Source organism: Vicia villosa, linkage group LG2 (assembly GCF_029867415.1).
Source record: "Vicia villosa cultivar HV-30 ecotype Madison, WI linkage group LG2, Vvil1.0, whole genome shotgun sequence".
In the NCBI taxonomy this organism is placed as follows: Eukaryota; Viridiplantae; Streptophyta; class Magnoliopsida; order Fabales; family Fabaceae; genus Vicia; species Vicia villosa.
Window position 1 is genome coordinate 201,542,222 of NC_081181.1, and position 23,999 is coordinate 201,566,220.

General features: G+C 35.3%; 2 protein-coding genes across 4 annotated transcripts; both read left to right on the forward strand.

Annotated features, from left to right (window-relative positions):
- The first annotated feature begins 966 nt into the window (after positions 1–966).
- Positions 967–9,385, forward strand: LOC131653609 (disease resistance protein RPV1-like). 3 transcript variants are annotated; one of them, XM_058923854.1, is made up of 7 exons: positions 967–1,192; positions 1,777–2,289; positions 2,953–4,054; positions 4,851–5,126; positions 5,215–6,072; positions 6,430–7,152; positions 9,269–9,385. In XM_058923854.1, the coding sequence occupies exons 2-6, from the start codon at positions 1,811–1,813 to the stop codon at positions 7,102–7,104; spliced, it is 3,390 nt and encodes a 1,129-aa protein (XP_058779837.1). In that variant the 5' UTR covers positions 967–1,192; positions 1,777–1,810; the 3' UTR covers positions 7,105–7,152; positions 9,269–9,385. The 3 variants fall into 3 exon arrangements, with proteins under 3 accessions (XP_058779837.1, XP_058779836.1, XP_058779834.1); XM_058923853.1 differs by lacking the exon at positions 9,269–9,385 and adding an exon at positions 7,394–7,531; XM_058923851.1 differs by lacking the exon at positions 9,269–9,385 and adding an exon at positions 7,372–7,509.
- On the forward strand, positions 9,142–13,928 carry LOC131653608 (disease resistance protein RPV1-like). Its single transcript, XM_058923850.1, has 5 exons — positions 9,142–9,884; positions 10,006–11,101; positions 11,241–11,513; positions 11,592–12,476; positions 12,595–13,928. The coding sequence occupies exons 1-5, from the start codon at positions 9,283–9,285 to the stop codon at positions 13,267–13,269; spliced, it is 3,531 nt and encodes a 1,176-aa protein (XP_058779833.1). The 5' UTR covers positions 9,142–9,282; the 3' UTR covers positions 13,270–13,928.
- The last annotated feature ends 10,071 nt before the right edge of the window (positions 13,929–23,999 follow it).

Here is a 23,999-nt window from a genome sequence, read left to right on the forward strand (position 1 = left end):
AGAAAACGCAAAATTATATGCACGTCCAACATGAACATCAAATACCTTTCTTCAAAATTTTCAGTTTCCTTTTCTGAATCATTAAATTTGTTCAATTTAATTTTATCGATGGACTTGGATAGTAATGGAGAGACAAATTTTTCCTTTTTAACTTTCACATAATCAAGAAATTGTAGAAAAATTTTGATATAAAAAATGAGTGGAAAATAAGGGATGAAGAATAGTTGGACTTAGAACCTCTCATTTATTTATTTTTTTCTCCATTTTTCTCTTCTCTCTTTCTTTATTAATAAAGTTATTTTTAATTTTGTGAAAGTGAGATAGAGGCAGTAGTGGGGATGACAAGCATACCCAAATTCGCGGGACGCACCTGCATCTGAACTAGAATCAACGGGTGAAAACTCGAGTTGATTGAATTTGGGTGGATATCATCCGATATTTCGGGTGCGAGTTTGGGTAGTAGAAATCCGCACCAAAAACCCGAAATTACACATGCTTATATATATATATATATATATATATATATATATATATATATATATATATATATGGAAAAATGTAAAAAAAATTGTAGGAAAAATATATTTTACTGCGAGTTCGGGTTTGGGTGAAAAAACCTGAACTCAACGGGTGTGAGCGTGAATGTTATTTTGCAATCTAAATAATCTTTTGGATTTGAGTGGTGATTTCGATTGCGAATTTGAGTAGTATGAAACCGACACCCGACCCATTGATATCCCTAACAAATAGGAGAGAAACCGACATAAACAAGGAGTATTTAAAGTAGTAGTCAATTTAAGTAAAATAAATAAATAATTAATTGAAATTTTCAACGATTAAATTGATTTAAATATAGAAAAGTATATATATATATATATATATATATATATATATATATATATATATATATATATATATATAGACACACGCAAGAGAGAAAAATATTTTGAAAAATGAAAAATAGTTTGGAAACTAAAGTGCACCAACCAAGTATATATCTGGTGAGGAATGGATAATGATAAAGCGGCTGTCATTACGCGGAATCCTCCTTCGTTGACTTTCCTTCTTACAATCTGTTAGAATATTAATTCGTCTTCCTTCAAAAGACGGACTCAATGAACTAGTTTTTGCATCAAATTTTTGCATGCTTCAACGAACTGAGACAAGTTGGATTAGAACTCAGATATTTCAGGTAACACTGCCTCCACCATCAAAATCTATTCATTTACACATTATTTCATTATTATACTTAGTGTGTGTTTGGATTGACGGATGACATAATTGATTATAACATAATTGAGTTTGGTAGAATTGATTTTATTAGAATTGAGTTTAACAGAATTGATTTATGTTTCGATGCATTGTAAAAGTGAGTTGGATGATAAATTATATTAGGATACATTTATGTAAAAGTGAGTTGGATGATAAATTACAGTATAAAAATCATGCAGAATCAATTTTGGAGACAAAAACTATAAATTCTAGCTTCAAATAGAATCAATTACAATATAAAAATCATCCAAAATCAATTCTAGAGACATAAGCTATAAATTCTAGCTTCAAATAGAATCAATTCTGGAGACAAAATCAATTATAATTTTGTTTAACCAGACATCTTAAAATCACACATGATCAATTCTACATCTCTAAAATTATTTTTGACATTTCCAAAAGCTAAACCAATAATGCACTTAAACTTGTTTTTGTTGTTGCATTTTTAATTAGTGTTATAGATAGGTCACTCTTATGTACTTGCAACCATTTTCCATTTTCCAGTTTGAGGCAAGGAACTGAACCTTCCAATTCTTCCATGGATAATAATCACACGCAAAGCCGTAGATATAGATATGACGTGTTTATCAGTTTCAGAGGTCCTGACACGCGCAACACTTTTGTTGATCATCTTTATGCTCACCTAACAAGAAATGGTATTTTCGCTTTCATGGATGATAAAAGGCTCGAGAAAGGAGATTCCCTTTCGTCGCAACTTCTTCAAGCTATACATAATTCACGGATTTCTATTGTTGTCTTCTCTGAAACATATGCCGAGTCCAAGTGGTGTTTGGAAGAGATGGCTACTATTGCTGAATGTCATAAAGAATTCAATCAAAAAGTATTTTCTGTTTTTTATGATGTCGATCCATCTCATGTACGACATCAATCTGGGGTGTACCAAAACGCCTTTGATTTTTACCGGATGAGATTCGAAGGTGATCAGATTAAAGTTGTGAGGTGGACGAATGCTATGAAGGTTTTAGCTGACTCAGTCGGTTGGGATGTCAGGAACAAGTAAGTGTTATTTTTATTCCCTTTGTTGCCTACTTGTTTTACATTTTCTACTCTGTTCATAGAATATTTTAAAGTTTTCTTGGTCTTGCTCTATTTTTAGTAATTTGTTTACTCTTCTTCTGAACTTTTTTCTTTATTATAGAATCTATCGATCTTCTCTTTATATTTCCAAACTACCTAAGCATAGTTTTTACCATCTTTTCTATGATTGGTGTGTTGATTGTGATATTTAGAAATCTAAATTATTTTAAAATCTTTTATTTAGAAGCCAATTTATATTAGTACAAACAAATAGAGATATAGCAACGAAGATGAAAGAAGAAAGAAATATAGAGGAAAGAAAATAAATTACAGAGAATAAAGCGTTAGAGAGATTGTACCATAAATTACAGAAAATAAAGCGATACAAGTTCGGCTGATCACTTTGCCTATTTCTGTTCCCAAGAGTTTCCTCTTGAGAGTTACGCTAAAATATGTCTTTAGCTTTTTATAAGATATGTCGATGAACCTTCTTACAACAACCAAGGGATTTTATTCGGGTTGATTTTCAACTTTCATAGTCCAACTTGCACTCTTTCACTCACACAAATTATAAACAATCCATTAATATATCTTCGTGTAGCTTAAGTTGATAATTTTGTGTTTTTGTTTTTCCTCTTTCAGGCCAGAGTTTATAGAGATTGAAACAATTGTTCAAGCAGTAATAAAATCTTTGAATCATAAATTCTCAGGGTTAAGCAGCGATCTTGTTGGGATGCAACCTCGTGTAGAAGAATTAGAAAAGATTCTTAAATTGAACTCAAAAGATGATGATTTTCGAATTTTGGGAATTTGGGGGATGGGTGGAGTAGGAAAGACAACTCATGCCACTGTTTTGTACGACAGAATCTCTTATCGGTTTGATGCTCGTTGTTTTATTAATAACACAAGCAAACTTTATAAGGATGGTGGTATTGTTGCTGTTCAAAGACAAATTCTTCGACAAACTCTAGACGAAAGAAATCTTGACTCATACGATATTTGGGAAATTTCCAAGATTATGATAACTAGGCTTTACAGTTGCACCAATGTTCTTCTAGTTCTTGACAATGTTGATCAATTTGACCAATTGCGGGAATTACGTATAAATCCTAAATTACTTGGGAGTGGCAGTAGAATAATCATAACCACAAGGGATGAGCATATACTACGAGTATATGGAGCAGATAAAATTCACAAAGTTCCACTGTTGAATAGTAATGATGCTTCTGAACTTTTTCTTAGAAATGCCTTCAAAGGTGAAGAGCAAAGCAGCAATTGTGTTGAGTTGATTCCAGAGATACTAAAATATGCTCAAAATCTTCCATTAGCAATTAAAGTAGTTGGCTCTTTTTTGTGTACTCGAGATGCTACTCAGTGGAGAGATGCTTTGGATAGATTGAAGAACAATCCAGACAATAAAGTTATGGAAGTGCTCCAGATGAGTGTTGATGGACTACAACACGAGGAGAAGGAAATATTTCTGCACATTGCTTGTTTTTTTAAAGGGGAGAGGGAAGATTATGTAAAGAGAATTCTAGATGCATGTGGATTATACCCTCACATAGGACTTCAAAGAGTCATTGAGAAGTCACTCATTACCATTAAAAACCAAGAGATTCATATGCATGATATGTTACAAGAACTGGGAAAGAAAATTGTTCGGCACAGCTTTCTCGAAAACCCAGTGTCATGGAGTAGATTATGGCGATACAATGATTTCTCTCTTGTCTTGAAGACAAAAATGGTAACAAATTATTTTTTTTAAACCTAGAGGGTGCCATTTAGGGATTTCAACAAGGCAGGGAATGTTCAGAGGATGCTTCTCCGCTCCCCGCCCCCACAAATTTATTCCCTATCCCCATTCCCAATCCCCGCCACGAGGGAATTTTTCCTCCATCCCCATTCCCACAGATTCCCACAGAGATCGAATCTTAAGAAATTTTTTATATTTTCCAATCAAAACTATGAGTATTTCCTTATTTTTATCGTTTTTTAAAAAAACACATATGCTTTGCGTCTTTCTTTTTTTAAAAATAAAAATACATCTATGAAAAACACATTTATTATGTGTCAGTGTGACAAATCTATAACTACTAATTTATTAATTGAGTGAAAAACATGTTAATAGTGGAAGTAAAGTGAATTTGAAGAGTAATTACCATAAGCACAATGAATAAAGGAGAGTGGTTGTTGTGATGATGAGAATAGAGGAGATGATGAATGGAGGAGACAAAGATATTTCAGAAAAGGAAAAGAGAAGACCGTGATTGTTATTTTTTTACTTATGCAAATGATTGTCATTTTTTTACTTATGCCCTTTAGTTATTATTGGGTACAAATCATTTAATAAATGTGTAGTTTCTTTTGACAACGTTATTACATTCCTACAAACAAAATCTTCAAACGACATTAATTTTAAAATGAAGGAGTATATTATAAGTTGCTTTGTCCTCTAAGGATGCACCAATTTCAGTTTCAATTCATATACTTCTTCTATTTCTTCTTACATACTATTTATGCTTATTCTGTTCTTTTCCTAGGGAACAAACAATAATGTTAAAGCTATCGTTCTGGATCAAAAGAAAAATTTCTCCAAATGCAGGGCTGAAGGATTTTCAAATATGAGCAACCTTGTACTTCTCATGTTGTATCATAACAACTTTTCAGGAAATTTGGATTTTCTTTCCAACAACTTGCGCTATCTTTTGTGGCATGGATACCCTTTTACTTCTTTGCCGTCAAATTTTGAGCCAGATTATCTTGTGGAATTGAATATGCCTGATAGTAGCATTCAACGATTGTGGGAAGGTCGCAAGGTACTCTAGTTACTTTTAAAGGAGGGATTAAGTTACTTTTGAATCTTAGGGAAACGTTTTTACTGATGGTTGCTAATTCTCTTTATAGGAACTACCTAATTTGAAAAGGATGGATTTGAGCAACTCCAAGTATCTTATAGAGACTCCAATGTTTTTTGGGACCCCAAAACTGGAGCGCCTAGATTTTACAGGATGCACAAACTTAATACAGGTCCATCCATCCATTGGACATCTTACAGAACTTGTTTTCTTAAGTCTGCAAAACTGCAGCAGTTTGGTCAACCTTGATTTTGGTAGTGTATCGAGATTAAGTTCTTTGAGAGTTATACGCCTTTCTGGTTGCACAAAACTTGAACAGACGCCTCATGTTTCCGGGGCATCAAATCTTGAGTACCTTGATATGGATGAATGTACAACTTTATCCAAAGTTCATGAATCCATTGGGGATTTGACAAAGCTTAAATTCTTGAGTTTGAGAAACTGCACAAATTTTGTTGGATGGCCCGATAGGATTATGAGGCTGGTATCCCTTGTAACTCTAGACTTTTGTGGTTGCTCAAGTCTTACAATTCTACCTACTGGTTATATGAAATCTTTGATTTCTCTAGATTTAAGCTTTTGCAATCTTCATGAAGTACCAGATAGTATTGGATGGTTATTCACGTTAGAAAGACTAAATCTACAAGGAAACAAATTGCGTTCACTACCTAATTGTTTCACTCTTCTTGCCAACCTAGCATATGTAAACTTATCTCATTGCCATGAGATTAGAACTATTGAACTCGGCCAACTTCCAAAAAGTGCTTCTGGAGGAAAATATTTTAACATAGCAGCGGGATCTCGTGATCATAGGTCAGGATTATATATATTTGACTGTCCTAAGTTCATGGATAAACCCAAATATCATCAATCCATAGAATATTTGTGGTTACAAAGACTGCTTCTGGTACGTACTTTCCTAACATTCCCCTAATTCTCTAGCTTTCGTTCATTGTATTTTCTTTTTTATAAAAAAATCCAGATCTAACTTGTGCAATCGGGAAGACCTCTAATGCAACATATTTAAATGAACTTGTTGCATTCTCATAAACTCAAATATTTTTTCATGCTCTCATTACTAAGAAGTTATTCTAGAATGGTTTTCCGATGTGGTAATTATATTTTTGTTGGCTGCAGTTAGTTTACTAATCATTATCTGCAAGCGGCAAGCTACTTAGTACTTTTCGTGGCTTATAAATATATAACATTTTTTTGCACTCTCTAGCTAGAATATACTTATGTGTTATTTTTTTTCCGGTACCAGAATCCCCAGCATTTTCGTGGTGGCTTTGACATTGTTGTTCCTCTTGATTGGGATAAAACCGTTTCTCGATCACGTAGTTGTATTCCAAGATGGTTCAATCACCATTTTAATGGTGGTTCAATAGTAAGGATAGTAGATTTTGAAGAGTTTGACAAGAAGTTTGGCTTTGCCTTCTGTGTGGAATTTAAGGTAAAAAAAAATTGTCCTGCTAGTTCGGGTTTGCCACAGGATTCATTTTCCTCAGCACTCCCACATCCTTTATATCTTTCTTTTGAAAGTGAACACACAGAGGAACGCTTTGATATGCCGCTTAACTTGGAACTGCATAAAATTGATGGCTCCAAATATCTTTGGGTAATCTATATCTCTCAAGAGCACTGCCATTTCTTAAAAACTGGAGCGCATATCACATTTAAAGCCCGCCCAGGTTTGTCAATAAAGAAATGGGGATTGCGCTTGGTAATCAAGGATCTAAAGATATTTCATCCTCTCCCTTTGGAGTACTCATCGGACACTGATGTGCCCAAACTTGTCTTTGATTATGTACAAAAAACCAGCACGAAGTCTGGAACTAAAATCCAACTTCCTTACAATTGGTTGGTTACTGAAGAGGAAGAAGCTGAAAATTCTGGAGTCAAGTCAAAAGAATTTGATCTTTCTAATCTGGGCCTTTAGGTATGCCAACTACAGTTAAAATGCACAACACGTTCTGTGAGCCTTGAGGTAATTATCTCACCTAAGCAGTGACATATTGTTAAGTGATAACTTATTACCATTGCCAATTAATAATTAATTTTATAACTAATGATATGAATTATTAGTATAGCATATCCATCTTTTGCATTACAAATTTATCTAATAATTTCTCTTAAATTAATATGTTGAGACATTTTTAATATTTTGATTTTTGTAAAGTGAATATGCCTGATTATTTGAGGTTAGGTTCTGTCCTGAACCTTATCAGGTGGATGAAGACATGATAGGTACTGTGATTCTATGTTTGTGGAGGATGAATGTTGTTATCTGTTGCAATTTAGGAATTTCTTCAACTTCGTAAGTGGGTTCGTAGTCTCATGTTCATGTTGGACAAATTCAGAATGGGATGCTAAACGTTTGCTTCAAATAAGATGCTAGCGAAGCAATTTGAGTGGCTACTCAAGCATAATCAAACAATAATTAGAGTTGTAGGTGGAATTGAGAGGGAACAATCAATTTATGGAATTAGTTTTTTACTGTCACTGAAATGATGTTAATTTGATTCGTATATTGATGCAGCTACGTTGGAATAGGGTGCTTTTTGGCCATTCTAAGCTTGTTGTCAAATGATTTCCACCTCTTGTGCTTGTGTTTGTGTTAATTGTTTAAATTTCATACATTATTTTGCCTATATATGCAAATTAGTAAATATTCATGAAGAGATTTGAATTACCGTTTGCAAAGGGAAGACATAAGATATGATTGACCAATAAAGGTTAGTTCCGGTGATGAGAAGTTTTGTGTGCAACTAGGGGATTCACGACGTGGGTTGGATTGGTTCTGAGTCAAAAATTCATGTGGTTCAGTTTTGGATGTTTGATTTAAAAAATTCTATTCCGATCCAATTTAATTTTATGCGGTTTAATTTGAATTGATGAAATCCAACATTGTGGCATTCTTCATTCGATAAACTTGTCTTGTTCGGATATGCATCTTTGTATCCATATTAAGGTTAATTTAGAGGTACATCTATGTAATAACCCTTATGTCAAAATTCATTGAGTTTTACGAAGATGCATATCTAGAATACACTCTTTAGTTCAAACCACAAAACCGTAATAAAATATGCAGAAACTTGAAGAAAATATAAACACCCTCCGCGGAGGCTCTGGGTAAGTCGGAATAGGAGAGCACTCATCTTGGGGTGGGCTTACTACTTAGATGCTTTCAGCAGTTATCCGCTCCGCACTTGGCTACCCAGCGTTTACCGTTGGTACGATAACTGGCACACCAGAGGTGCGTCCTTCCCGGTCCTCTCGTACTAGGGAAAGGTCCTCTCAATGCTCTAACGCCCACACTGGATATGGACCGAACTGTCTCAAACATCAAAATATGTAACATTACATAGATAATCGTTAACAATACATATATAATCGTTAACATAAATTTAACATTACATTTTATTAGGACATTCCAACAACATTAGAATATTTTCGATTGATTTTGCAATTGTCGCATCCATTTCAATTCGACCATTTGTTTCTTAATGGTGAAATGTACTGCACACAACCCTTAAATCTTCATCCGTCTTCAGCTCAAATTTGCTGAAATGGATCTTCCCTTCATTATTAATCGAATTCGAAGGTGAATGGTACTTAAGCTTCACGACTCTTAAATCTTCATCAGTCTTCTGCTCAAACTTGCCGAAATGGATCTTCCCTTTATTATTAATCGAAAAAAAGGTAATAGCCAACTTATTGCCCCGTTTGCCTGTAATTTCTTTATAATTTTGAATATATTAATATATATGAGTTGATCGTTATAATTATTGTAATTTTGATTTGGTTTGAACTTTTCAATATTCATATAACTTAAAAAAAGAAGTGTGTGAACAAACTTACTTGAGTCAAGTCAGTATAATATAAAATATCAAAATGAAAATGAATACATATGTGAACATGATTCATTTTATATTTATTCCGCTCTGTTCACACCCATTTTGTCTTCACTCTGGAATAAACAATTTTGTTAGGAGGAGGATACTACCTCAGATGGAAATAATGTGTAGTATATTCATTTATAAACTCATTCATACTTCCTTCTTCCTCACATGAACGAAATCATTCATCCATTGGCTTTGCAGTGACTTTTTTGAAGATGGATTCAAACTCAAATATTACAGAATTGTTTCTCTCATGGAGCTCCACGCTCCTGCAACCTTTTTGGGCTCTGTTGGATCATTTTTCTTTATCCGATTTCAGCATGATGGAAGATACAGTTTCTTCCATGGATTCTAATTTCACTCAAAACTATAGATATGATGTGTTTATAAGCTTTAGAGGTCCTGACACACGCAACACTTTCGTTGATCATCTTTATGCTCATCTAGCCAAAAAAGGAATCTTTGTTTTCAAAGATGACAGACGCCTTGAGAAAGGACAATCCCTGTCACCACAGCTTCTACAAGCAATTGAGAATTCTAAAACTTCTATTGTTGTCTTCTCAAAAAGATACGCCGAATCAACGTGGTGTTTGGAAGAAATGGCTGCTATTGCTGAATGTGCTAATAAATTCAAACACAAAGTTTTCCCCGTTTTCTATCATATTGATCCATCGGATGTGCGGAAACAAAGTGGACCTTACCAAAAAGCTTTTCTTTCACACACGAAGAAATTCAAAGATGATTTAGACAAGGTCAGGAGATGGAGGAGAGCTATGATTCGTTTGACTGCATTAGTTGGTTGGCATGTCAAGGACATGTAAGTGTCACAAGTTATTCTTATTCATAGTTTGCATCTATATATTTTGGTTAACGTATTTAAGTCGTATCTTATTTTCTTAGATGATAGTTTAGTGTTTGATCTCTCCCCTCTCTTTCAGGCCGGAGTTTGAAGTGGTTGAAAGTGTTGTTCAGGAGGTGATAAAAACATTAGGCCATAAATTATCCGGGTTTGATGACCTTGTTGGGATTGAACCTCGAGTAGAAGCATTGAAAATTCTTTTAAAATTAGGCTCAAAGGATGATGAATTTCGGGTTATAGGAATTAAAGGGATGGGTGGAATAGGCAAGACAACACTTGCTACTGTCTTGTATGATAGAATATCTTGTATGTTTGATGCTTCTTGTTTCATTGAGAATGTAAGCAAAATTTATAAAGACGGAGGTGCTATTGCTATTCAGAAACAAATCCTTTGTCAAGCCTTCAATGAGATAAATCTAGAGAGATTCAGTCCTTCTGAAGTATCTGCGATTTTAGGAAATAGACTTAGCAACATAAATGTGCTCATAGTTCTCGACAATGTTGATGGATTAAAGCAAGTGCAAGAGCTGGCAATTGATCACAAACTTCTTCACCCAGAAAGTAGAATGATCATTACAACTAGGGATGCACATATTCTAAAAGTGTTTGGAGCGCATGAAGTGTATGAGGTTCCATTGTTGAATAGTAAAGATGCTTGTGAACTTTTTTGTAAAAAAGCCTTCCAAAGTGAAGACCAAAGTAGCAGTTGTGTTGAGTTGATTCCTGAGGTACTCAGATATGCACAACATCTTCCATTGGCAGTTAAAGTACTTGGTTCTTTCTTGTGTACCCGAGATGCTGCCCAATGGAGAGATGCATTGGATAGGTTGAGGAACAATCCAAACAATGATGTCATGGATGTGCTTCAGATGAGTGTTGACGGATTACAACACGAGGAGAAAGGAATATTTTTGCATATTGCTTGTTTCTTTAACGGGGAAAGGGAAGATTATGTCAAGCGTATTCTAGATGCTTGTGAATTGCACGCTCACATTGGAATTCAAATCATGCTTAAGAAATCACTTATAACCATTAAAAACCAGGAAATTCATATGCATGCAATGTTACAGGAATTGGGGAAGAAAATCACGAGGCACAATTTTCCCGATGAGCCAGGATGTTGGACTGGATTATGGCAATACAAGGATTTCAATCACGTCTTGATGACAGATACGGTAACACATTTTGATTTCATAATTTTATTATTTCCATTAAGAGTATAAAAATTTAATATAGGATATGCGGATAATTTTAGTTCAAGTAATTTCATTTTTTTTTGTCTATGCATTATGTCTGTTCTATATTTTTTTCCAGGGAACAAATAATGTTAGAGCCATGGTTCTAGATCAGAAAGAAAATTCCTCCAAATGCAGGGCCGAAGGATTTTCAAAAATGAAGAACCTTGCACTGCTCATATTGTATCATAACAAATTTTCAGGAAATCTCAATTTTCTTTCCAACAACCTGCGATTTCTTTTGTGGCATGGATACCCTTTTACTTCTCTGCCGTCAAAATTTGAGCCTAGTTATCTTGTGGCATTGAATCTACCTGATAGTAGCATTCAACGACTGTGGGAAGGATGCAAGGTACTCTAATATTAGTTTTCCCATTTTTAATTGATTTAAAGACATGCTTACCGATGACAGTTAATTCTCTCTGAATAGGAATTTCCCAGTTTGAAAAGGATGGATTTGAGCAACTCCAAATATTTAATAGAGACTCCAAATTTTCTTTGGACCCCGAAACTGGAGCGGCTAGATTTTACAGGATGCACAAACTTAATACAGGTCCATCCATCAATTGGACATCTTACCGAACTTGTTTTCTTAAGTTTGCAAAACTGCAGCAGTTTGGTTGACCTTGATTTTGGTAGTGTATCAAGATTGAGTTCTTTGAGAGTTCTACGCCTTTCTGGTTGTGCAAAACTTGAAAAGACACCTGATTTTACCGGGGCATCAAAACTCGAGTACCTTGATATGGATGGATGTACAAGTTTATCCACAGTTCATGAGTCCATTGGGGCTCTTGCAGACCTTACATTCCTGAGTTTGAGAGACTGTACAAATCTTGTTGAAATGCCCAATAACAGTAATAGGATGATATCTCTTATAACTCTAGATTTACATGGGTGCTTTAAACTTAAAACTCTACCATTAGAACATAGTACTCTACAATATTCTCGTCATCTGCATTCTTTGATTTTTCTGGATCTAAGCTTTTGCAGTCTTCATCAAGTACCTGTTGCTATTGGAGGGCTAAAATGTTTAGAAAGACTAAACCTACAGGGAAATAACTTTGATTCACTACCTGATGAAATCAACCGTCTTGAAAGTTTAGCATATTTAAACTTATCTCATTGTCACGAGCTTCAAACTTTTCAATGGCTACCTTCAAAAAGTGCTTCTTCGGGAGGAAGATACTTTAAAATAGCTTCGGGATCTCGTGACTATAGGTCAGGATTATATATTTTTGACTGCCCCAAGATGACGAAAAGCCCTGAAACCCAATCCGCAGATATACAATATACATGGTTACAAAGACTGCTTAAGGTGTGTACATTGCTTACCTTTCTCCAATTCTCTAGCTTTGATATATTTTAGTGTTTCTTTTCTTTCTTTTTCTGATATAATATATATATGTATGTTTATTTTTATCTTCTGGTACTAGCATCCCCATTACTTTCGGTGTGGCTTTGACATTGTTGTTCCATGGAATTGGAATAACACTCCAGTATGGTTCAATCACCGATTTGACGGGGGGTCAATAGTGAGGATAGTAGCATCTGAAGAGACTGAGAATTGGTTTGGTTTTGCTTTCTGTGTGGCATTTGAGGTAAACAGTGGTGCTGCAAATTCTGTTTCTCTACAAGATACATTTTCCCCGGCATTACCGCATCCTTTTTACCTTTCTTTCGAAAGCGAGCACACGGAAGAACGCTTTGACATGCCACTTAACTTGGAACTGGACAAAGTCGATGGCTCCAAACATCTTTGGCTAATCTATATCTCTAGTGAGCATTGCCATTTTGTGAAAACAGGAGCTCATATCACATTTAAAGCTTGTCCAGGTTTGATCATAAAGAAATGGGGAATGAGGATGTTAATCAAGAGCATAATTAAAAATCCATTTGGGTTATTTCGTATAGAGTCTGCCCTCGGCTTATTGAATTGCTTTACAATGTCAGATGAACACAGTCTTTACTTTGATTCTGTACAAGAAAACAGCAGTAGGTCTGGACCTAAAATTCAGCTTCCCTACAATTGGTTGGTTACTGAGGAAGAGGATAATGAGAATTCTCGAGCAAAGTTAAAAGAAATTGATCTTTATAATCTGGGCCTTTAAATATGCTTGACAACCAAAAGTCAAAACTCAATATCTTCCATGAGCCTAAAAGTAATTATTTCATCTAAGCAGTGACACATAATTCATTATCATTGTTAATTAATCAGTAATTACTATGTATAAATAGTGATATGATTGTTAGTATATAGGATATCCGACTTTTGCAAGCCAAGTATTTCTTTCTAATTAATAAATTAGCTTGATTTGGAGTGTTCTTGGCATATTTCTATAATTGCTGGTTATGTGTTCTTGGTTGGCTAGTTACCTTGTACTTTTGGTCAATAGTCTTTATGCTCCTGGTTTGTTTTTCTTTGGTTCTTACGGCGGAAAAAGGATTGTCTATTCACTTGATGCATACAAATTGTTATATAAGGAGTATAAATAGGACAAATAATGTTGAAAATAGGAAAATTGATTCCCTATAAATGTTATCCTAACTCAGAAAATAAAATCAAAACTGCAATCGTAATTATTTCATAATAATAGTTGTACAATTAGAATCCTAAGGATCTGAACTTGATTTGGTAATCAACACTCCTCTCAATTTGGGTGGTGGATATCTATCATGTCTAAATTTAAGAGAAATTCTTAATCCACCTCTTGAACTTCTTAGGCACCATGCGCGTTTCCAAAAATGTCACCTAACTTTCTGAGGTGTATCTCTGGAGTGGACGCACCTTGTTTTTTCTCAAATTTGATTTGTTCCGTATGTGAATCTGAGGAATACTTCCAGTTATGCACCTTCGAAACCATTTGATGTTAAATTCAAGTCAGACTTTTGTCCTCCCTCGTTATCAACATTTTTCATTTTCTCTATTCAAACTCTCTCTCAACCTCAAAATTTTCTCTCGAGTTTGGCAATGAACATCAACATCAATGATCAACACCCTCCAATTCGTTCAAAACTTAATCGGTAAATTTTCGAATTTCCGAGGTATTTTCGAGTATTTCCCATAATAGAGTTTGAATACGCTTTTAGGTGTAGAAATCATTAGATAGTTTTAGAAACATAGTTTAGAGACAATGTAGGTATTTGTTGTTGTGTAAAACAGACGATCAGGGGCTCAAAAATGGTTTTTCAAAGGAAGTGAACAGTTATGGATGCCATTGTTGCATTTCTGTGTTGCAAAACATTCTGTAGGTGCATCTACGGAACAATTAAATGTTAGGGTAATTCCGTAAATACAGCTCTGGAACAAACCCAGTTTTTTAAAATGCTGGATGCTTCCATATTTGTATCTATGGAAGCTTTCCTCATTTGCATCTACAGAGTTATAATTGGTGTTTTTTGTTTTTCCTTTTGTTTTTATAAGTTAATTGTAGCTAATTCAACTTTATTTGTAATACCTTACGCACATTATCATTGATGAGTCAGACCAACTTATAGCTGGGAGGGTTATACAACATGCCCCCGTGTGACGTGCGCGGAGCTATATAGTCGCATAGGTAGCTGACACCTCTCCTCCAGCAGAGGTTCTGGTTATGGCCACAACACAGACACCTCCTCGACATAGTGGACACATGCCTTCCTCTTCTACTTCTTCATCCCGGAGGCATGGGGATGATGGTGACGGTACTTCACAGACGCCCTCCACCCGCAGACGTCGCCAAGATATTTCTACTCCTCCTGTTCCACCTCCAGTCGATGTTAGATCTCATGCGCCACCTCCTGATAATGGTGGTTCTCTTGTGTCACCTCCTGATGGTGTTAACCCATTGCATGATGATGTTGATGGGCCTGAGGCACCTGAGGATTACCCAGGGGTGTTTCCGATTTATTACTGTTGACAAGGTATGGTGATCATACCGCCAGACATGTCTGGAACATAGAGGTAACATTGCTTAGACTTATTACTTTTTTTATCCTCAGTTGAAATTTATTATTTCTAACTGTGCTTGTTATTAACAGTATTTTCTTTGGAATTTTATAGGATAAGGCTTCCTGATCAGTGCATTTTGATTCACATTCCTCTACGTTTGTACTTATACATTTCCATGGTTTGCTTGTCTTATTTTTGTATTTTATAATATTTTTATATTTTAATTTATTTTTATTGTTATTTGATTTTCGTATTTAATTTTCAGCATTAGCAGTCTGCACGGAAACGATCATATCTGGAGTTCCAGGAGTCCGATTGAGGCGTTCTAATAATCGCCGGAAAGCTAAGAGAAAGAGCTACAATTCTTATGTTGGAGTCGAAGTCAGAATTGGACTGTAGCAGGGCCAAAAAATTCGTTGAAGTTGCAGCACTAGTTTATTTAAGTTTCGGGTCATTAGTTTTGGGCCTGGGTCGTATGTTTGACCCAGTTGGTTTGTAAAACGGGTTGTACTATTTCCCCTTAGGGTAGCAGCCGCGGTACTGTGGATCTTGATCACTATTCACATAAAAAAACCAGGCTTGTACGATTGGCTATGGAGAACTAAACCTTCCGGACGGATTTGCTGTATTCAGGTTCAATACTTTGAGATTGTTATAACTACAATTAGAATTCTATTCCTTTCAATAATATTATATGATTATTGTTTGCTTAATTCAATTTCCTTATAATATTGTTGATTAAATTTGAATTGATATATGTTCTTGACTTTTGATCGCAATTCGACTCTGCTTAACCGTTGAATTGTGATATATTTAACCGTATGCTTAATCCGGCAATAGGAATATATATCTTACGATGTCGATCACGCTTGTTGAATGATATTGTGTTCAAATAGGATAGAGATCGTAGTTGTATCAATCGATGATAAGTAGAACCCGAAGCAGTGAATTCGTTTGCACAATAATCACTTATTTTCAAAACAGCTTATTTTTAGAATCATTTATTTTAAGCACTTTTTCTGTAATCCGAAACTGAACCAACCCCCCCTCCAATTTCGACTTTACATTTGGTTAATAAGAATAGGAATCCTTGAGAGACGATACTCGAGTTACCGTTACCGTCGTTACTACAGTTTTTGCAAATTAACTCGAATTTGACCCGCGTGCGACAACGGATCAAATTGGCGCCGTTGCCGGGGATTCTTGTGAATATTAACTGATATTAGAGTCCTAGGTGTAGTGTTTGTGTGTTTTGGCCATAGTTTCCTCACGGTTTTGGCCAATTCGCGTTTAGAGTCGAAAAATTCAGTTTTTGAAAAAAATTGTGTTTGATTGTAAAAAGTTTTTTCCTACTGGAAGTAAAAAAATCGTACGATTAATACTCCCTTACTCTAGAAGAGTAAGGGAATTCGAGCCAAAATTGCCAAATTCATCGTTTTTCTATTTTTAATGAATTTTTTACTATTTTCATAGAGTCAAAAAAATACAAAAAAAATCCTAAAATTCTAATTTGTCTTAATTAGATTAAATTTCGTGTTTTTTATATTTTTCTGAATTTAGTTAATCGTTTTTATTCTTTCTATTCGTTTATGCATGTATGAGACATAATCGATATTTCGGTGTATGTTGAACCCATGGCTGAACAAAGAACACTAACGCAGTTGGCTGTCCCTAATGTGAACTATAATGGTTTATGTATTGACTATCCTGCGGGTGATGCACCTTTTGAATTGGAATATGGTTTAACATATTTGTTGCCTAGGTTTAATGGTTTTGCAGGTGATGATCCGCATAAGCATCTGAAGGAATTTCAGGTTGTGTGCTCTGCACCTTCCGAACCTTCACTAGAGGATATTGTCAAACAAATGGCTGCAAATAATCTTCAGTATCAACAGCAAGTAGATTCTACTCTCCAGACTTTGCAAACACATATTGGACAGCTTGCCACTTTGATGAATGCCATGCAGCAAGCTCAAGGATCAAACCAACAACGCTTGGAAGAGCATTCTGTTTTTCAAATAGAGTTTCTTTCTGAAAATGTTGTTGATACTTGTACTGGTTTGTTTGCAGATGATTTTCCATCATTGTCTGGTTTTGATGATGTTTACTCTTGTGATGTTTGTACTGACACTAAAATTTGCTCTGTTTGTACTGAAATTGAGGTTGCCTTGCAAGTTGATATTCTTACTACAGATGAGGTTGCAAATGAAGTTGTTCATGTAGATGAAGCTCTCGACACCCCGGCTGCCCGGATCAAACCATCCATTGAACAACCACCTTCCCGGGAGCTGAAACCAATTCCTCACAATCTTAAATATGCTTATTTAGAGATGAATGAAAAACTTCCGGTTATAATTTCTTCTAAACTTTATTTTGATCAAGAAAGTAAGTTTTTGCAGGTTTTGAAGAAGCATACCAAAGGAATTGGATGGACCTTGGATGACATTTATGATATTAGTTCGTCCATGTGTGTGCATAGGATCTCACTTGAAGATGCAGCAAAAGTAGTGAGGCAGCCTCATAACCTTTGGTTCCTTGATGTTGTGAAAGATGAGAGCACCTTCACGTGCCCATTTGACACTTTTACTTTTAGAAGAACATTCTTTGATCCTGGAATAAAAGGAGAAGGAGCTAAACCACTTTTTAAGGACGATGAGCATTATCGAAAGCTACTCCATGAGAGCTCCACTTTGAAAGAAGAGAATATAGAAGACCTCTCTTTGGGAAAGGCAGCTTATGTGATCACTTATCCCCCTTGACTACTCAGGTGTGTTCTTTCCTTTCTCTCACTCTTATTTTATATTTATGTTCTTTCATTGAGGACAATGTATGTCTTAAGTGTGGGGGAGGGAATCATTTATTTGTTTTGTTTTCTTTCAATTTTTTTGTTTTGTTTTTGTTTTTAGTTCTTAAAAAAAACATCTTTGTGAAAGTTTTAGGCTATAGATTAATATGAGGTTTGTTGTGGAGACTTGGGAAAAGTTCACAATATCGGTATCGTTTTAACACTGTAAGTCTCCTGAGTATGGAAATTGTTTTGAATACTTGTTATGACATAGCCTTGAATTCTCATTCTCTGACAGCTCTTGAGTAATTTATTTCAGCAGTCGGCACCATCTCTCACACACTTTACGCAGGGAAGCCGATGAATATAAGTGAGTGTTCCGGAAAAAAAAGAGAAAAGAAAAAGAAAATACACCTTCTAAGTTTGGTGAACCTCACCCGGTCACTTAACCCAACGGTTGTGTAATCTTCAAAAAAAAAGTTTTCAAAACTCTTTGTTAGTTGGTTCAGCGGTTTCTGGTGCTGAACTTGGTAGGGAGGATTACGGTCCGATCCCCCGCAACTACATCTGAGTACGCAAAGGGTTATGCCACGTAAGTATCAGAACCCCGTGCAAAAAAGGATCAGAGTCACTAACCGGTCGTCCTGCTATAAGTGTGTGGAGATAACGGGCTTAATGTGATTGCACCTGAATGAAAAAGAGCAAAAAGGATGAGTAAGTCAGGCTATGGTATAATAATATGAATTGAATTGGTTTGTGTATTTAGGAGGCTTATGTCTGCATATCTGTGGTTAGTGTTCTTACGATGTCCTTAGTGTGCAAGATTAGTACCTGTCGATGCAAACTTAACCGAAGAAGATTTGTAGCCTAGGATGAGTAACTGTTGATGTATTTGTGCTTTCTTTGTTTTGTTTTTCATTTTGCTCGGAGTGCAAAAGTTCAAGTGTGGGGGAATTTGATCAGTGCATTTTGATTCACATTCCTCTACGTTTGTACTTATACATTTCCATGGTTTGCTTGTCTTATTTTTGTATTTTATAATATTTTTATATTTTAATTTATTTTTATTGTTATTTGATTTTCGTATTTAATTTTCAGCATTAGCAGTCTGCACGGAAACGATCATATCTGGAGTTCCAGGAGTCCGATTGAGGCGTTCTAATAATCGCCGGAAAGCTAAGAGAAAGAGCTACAATTCTTATGTTGGAATCGAAGTCAGAATTGGACTGTAGCAGGGCCAAAAAATTCGTTGAAGTTGCAGCACTAGTTTATTTAAGTTTCGGGTCATTAGTTTTGGGCCTGGGGCGTATGTTTGACCCAGTTGGTTTGTAAAACGGGTTGTACTATTTCCTCTTAGGGTAGCAGCCGCGGTACTGTGGATCTTGATCACTATTCACATAAAAAACCAGGCTTGTACGATTGGCTATGGAGAACTAAACCTTCCGGACGGATTTGCTGTATTCAGGTTCAATACTTTGAGATTGTTATAACTACAATTAGAATTCTATTCCTTTCAATAATATTATATGATCATTGTTTGCTTAATTCAATTTCCTTATAATATTGTTGATTAAATTTGAATTGATATATGTTCTTGACTTTTGATCGCAATTCGACTCTGCTTAACCGTTGAATTGTGATATCTTTAACCGTATGCTTAATCCGGCAATAGGAATATATATCTTACGATGTCGATCACGCTTGTTGAATAATATTGTGTTCAAATAGGATAGAGATCGTAGTTGTATCAATCGATGATAAGTAGAACCCGAAGCAGTGAATTCGTTTGCACAATAATCACTTATTTTCAAAACAGCTTATTTTTAGAATCATTTATTTTAAGCACTTTTTCTGTAATCCGAAACTGAACCAACCCCCCTCCAATTTCGACTTTACATTTGGTTAATAAGAATAGGAATCCTTGAGAGACGATACTCGAGTTACCGTTACCGTCGTTACTACAGTTTTTGCAAATTAACTCGAATTTGACCCGCGTGCGACAACGGATCACTTCCCAAAATTTCTATAACCACGGGCAGAAGATGTATCAGGTAGTGGAGGGTGAAAAAAAGGATAATTGGACTTGGTTTTTAGAGCTTTTGATTGATGACCTTGGAGGCAGGGATGAATGTCTCTCATACACTTTTATCTCAAATCAACAAAAGGTAAATATGCATTTATTTTTCTGTTTTGTAAACATATTGTTACTACCTGCTATCTATAAACAAATTTAGGAGGATGTATCCTAGAAAGATTTTGAAGGAGATCATATGGAAGGCTGCCAAATCAACATACTCACAAACTTGTGAAAGAGAGATGATGGGAATGAGGGTTATCAATGAAGAAGCATATCAACATATGATGAAGACTCCACCAAGATTTTTGAGTATATCTTATTTTAAAACCACAAACAAGTGTAATGTTGTTCTCAACAACATGTCTGAATCTTTTAATAGTGTGATTCTTGAGGCAAGGGCAAAACCACTAGTCACTATGTTGGAAGACATCAGAATATACATTATGGAGATATGGACAACCAACATAATGAGATTTCAAACTTTGGATGATAATGCGATATTGCCTAATACTAGAAGGAAAATTGACGTTACTAGCACATACACCAACTTGGGTGCAGTTACGGTGCATAGATAAAAATCTATGCACCGTGCATAGAGTATTATTGACCATTGGATCATTAGATCAAATTATAATTATTACTCAATACTCAATACTCACTACTCAATAGTCGATACTCAGTACTCAATACTCAATACTCAATACTGGATTAAAAATATGATCCAATGGCTTAGATTGACTTATGCATGGTGCATAAGGAAAATCCTTATGCATATTAGCCAATGCCCACCAACTTATGACTTGTAAGGTATGTAAAATTGGCTTTTCGTTGTTTATTACTTATATGTAAATATTGGATACTGGTAAATGTGAACAATTGGCTTGTTTTTTTTAAGATGTCTGATGAACACATATTTGAAGTAAAGCACTTGAAAAATCAAGCTGATAAATTTTCTGTAAACTTGAAAGATCATGTATGTGCATGCAGAAGATGGGAACTCACCGGACTTCCATGTGTTCATGCATTGTCAGTTATGAAGAGTATGCACTTCAAGATTGATGGTTACATTCCTGAGTGTTATAGGATTTCAAGGTACAAGTCACTATATAAGCATGTGCTCTATCCTATAAACGGATCAAACTTGTGGGTTAAGACACCATATCCAAATGTGCAACCATCCAAATATAGGAAAATACCTGGTAGACCAAAGAAGAAGAGGAATCTTGAACAAGGAGAGATTGATGGGTCTGATCGTAAAATAAGAAGAACAAGTTTCATTGTGAAGTGTAGTAGGAATATTTTTTTCCACTTCATGATATTCTTCATTTCACTTTCAAGTTTCATCAGTTGTTTCCCTAATTCTTCATTCGCCATTGTGAGCTTTTCAAACTCTTTTTTTTTTTACTTCAGCAATTTCCTTTGATTTCTTTTCCAACCGATCCTTACAAAATTGCTCTTTCTCATCTCCCACATCCTCATAAAACCAACAGAAGTAACCACACCCAGCTTGCAAAGATCCTTGAAATTTTTATTTACTGGAATTCAAATATAGGTACAAGATTCCAACTCAAAACACAAATAAAACATAAATTATTTGCATTTCTTATAAATTGGACAACCCTATAAATGTTTTCCGAAATTCTTAACCATTGTTGCCCTTCGAAGAACAGCCATGTCTCCACAATGACATATGAGTTTCCATCGTTAGCTACTGTATACGTTCGAATCACCACTTTCTAAATTTTTATGTTTCAACAAGGATGAACAACTACCTGATTTCATGCTTACCTAAACCCTAATTCCTAATTCCAAATTGCCCTAGGTCGAATTTGAGAAGCATGGAACACGAACACTCTGTGTAAATAGAGAAGATGAAGTTGCCTTGCCAACTCACCTGCCACGTATTTGTAGCGGGGAAAATCTGATATCAAAGCCATAGGATGACTCGAATCAATATTTCAGTGAAAGTCGCCACCGCGCTTTATTATTTCCAAAGGAAAAGGGAAAAGAACGAAGAAAACCCAAAGTTTGTTTTAAAAACAAAAGAAGAGATCTTAGGTACGGGTGTTGATTATACAAGGGGAAGGTTTTAAGCACCCCTCATATCTGTGGTACTCCACAGGAACCTTTTTGAAAATCTGTGTCGTGTGTGCTAAAAAAAGAGTTTGTTTTATTTTTAAAATAAGCTCGGCAAGACATTAAGCCTTGTGCCTACATACCTCCTCGGTGCAATGGAGAAGTCAGAGCTAATGTAGTTCCGCTTAAAAGGGAAAACGGTTTTTAAAACGAATAAACACTTTATTGTCGTCGGAGAGAAATACTCAGCCATTGATCTTGAGCATGAGAACAAACAAGTTCTTTGCATCGCAAATGAAAGAAGGGCTCCAACTCGGATAAAATCAACGAGTATGCCACTAGCTCTCTCACGCGGAAAAGATCTCATTATATCAATCAATTTCAAAATCGTGGGGTATAACCACTCGTTTCGACAATTAACGGTGTCTAAACTTTGAAGAAAAAGGCCACTAAGGGCAAAAGATTTTTTAAAGAAAGAGGTTTTGAAAATGATTGCAAACATAAGAATATTTTGAAAAAGGGAGAAGATTTTGAAAATTTAAGAAGTGGGAGGAGATGAAGAGGCTATCCTATTGCGTAAAATAAAAGCTAAGGAAAAGAACGGTCTAACCGAAAAAAGAAGCCAACACTTGACATTAAGAGTCAAGGTAGATTTCCCATCATTTGGAATTATCAATACCAACACATTAACACTTGGGGGATCCAGATGAACTTATTGTCTTAGCACCACTTTTCATTAAGCACATTAAGATTCTGACGAAAATCGGGCAGAGTAACGGCTGTTTTCGGGTAAAATCCTTATCTCAATGCCTTGGTATTAACCATCAAGGGCTTTCAAGGAAATACCTGCACATACAAACAGACAACAATCCAATGCCAGAAAGACAGAATAACAGCAGAGTAATAACAGAATAAGAGTCCAGAGGCACGAGGTCCATAAGTCCGAATCTCCAAAATGCTAGGGATAGTAACCAATAGTCCAAAGAGAGCCTTATGTGTTTTTTAGATTTTGGTTGTTTATTAGTGTTTTAGCATAAAAGTAAAGTATGGTCTAAGTGGACAAAAGGAAAATAGCGGAAGCATAAACATATGTCCAAGTGGACAAAGAGAAAATAGCGGAATTATAAACGTCCAAATGGACAAAGAGAAAATGGCGGAATGTAAATATGATGAAATGATAAAATAAAGCGATAAAGCGAGAAATATAAAGAGCGGTATAATAAATGGCGGAAATTAAAGTTAGTTGTTAGATGTTAAAGACAACCATCTTGAAACTTGTCAAGTATGTTATCAAAGTTAGTAATGAAGATCGATGGTGAGTGAATGATGTACTCGGATTTAAGGTCAATGGAAACTTATCAGAAGCTTGATAAAATCATAGCGACTACACGATAAATTTCCATAAGTCATAAATCAACCGCATACAATTCTCTTCCATATTTGATCTTTTATCGAGTCGGGACAAATGTAGGAGAACTCTCCATGTATCAAGATCATCAATCAAAAGAAATAAGAAGGAGAAGAAGAAATGATCTAGCCTTTATCAAGAATCCATAGAATTCTCAAGATATCAAGACTTTCATCGATCAAGAGAAAATAAGATGAAAAAAGACAAGAAATAAAACAAATTGATCTAGTCTTCATCAAGAATCCATAGAATTCTCAAGATATTAAGACTTTCATCGATCAAAAGAAAACAAGATGAAAAAAGATAAGAATGAAAACAAATTGATCTAGTCTTTATCAAGAATCCATAGAATTCTCAAGATGTCAAGACTTTCATCGATCAAAAGAAAAATAAGATGAAAATAAGAATGAAAACACAAAAGATAATCAACTCACACTATCATTAATATCATTCATCCATTTTGGTGGATTAGGTCATTTCAAACCTATCAACACCCTAGATCCAATGATATTAATGAAGTGTAGGAAGAAGGAAGCCAAAACAAGCACAAAAAAGGCAAAAAAC

What these genes read in the sequence shown, in the direction of transcription:
- LOC131653608 (XM_058923850.1), top strand. Translation starts at nt 9,283, where the DNA reads ATGGATTCAAACTCAAATATTACAGAATTGTTTCTCTCATGGAGCTCC. An exon ending in ACGTCTTGATGACAGATACG is followed by an intron (nt 11,102 to 11,240) that starts GTAACACATTTT and finishes ATTTTTTTCCAG; the next exon opens with GGAACAAATAATGTTAGAGC. An exon ending in GGTTACAAAGACTGCTTAAG is followed by an intron (nt 12,477 to 12,594) that starts GTGTGTACATTG and finishes TTCTGGTACTAG; the next exon opens with CATCCCCATTACTTTCGGTG.
- LOC131653609 (XM_058923854.1), top strand. Translation starts at nt 1,811, where the DNA reads ATGGATAATAATCACACGCAAAGCCGTAGATATAGATATGACGTGTTT. An exon ending in GGTTGGGATGTCAGGAACAA is followed by an intron (nt 2,290 to 2,952) that starts GTAAGTGTTATT and finishes TTCCTCTTTCAG; the next exon opens with GCCAGAGTTTATAGAGATTG. An exon ending in TTGTCTTGAAGACAAAAATG is followed by an intron (nt 4,055 to 4,850) that starts GTAACAAATTAT and finishes TTCTTTTCCTAG; the next exon opens with GGAACAAACAATAATGTTAA.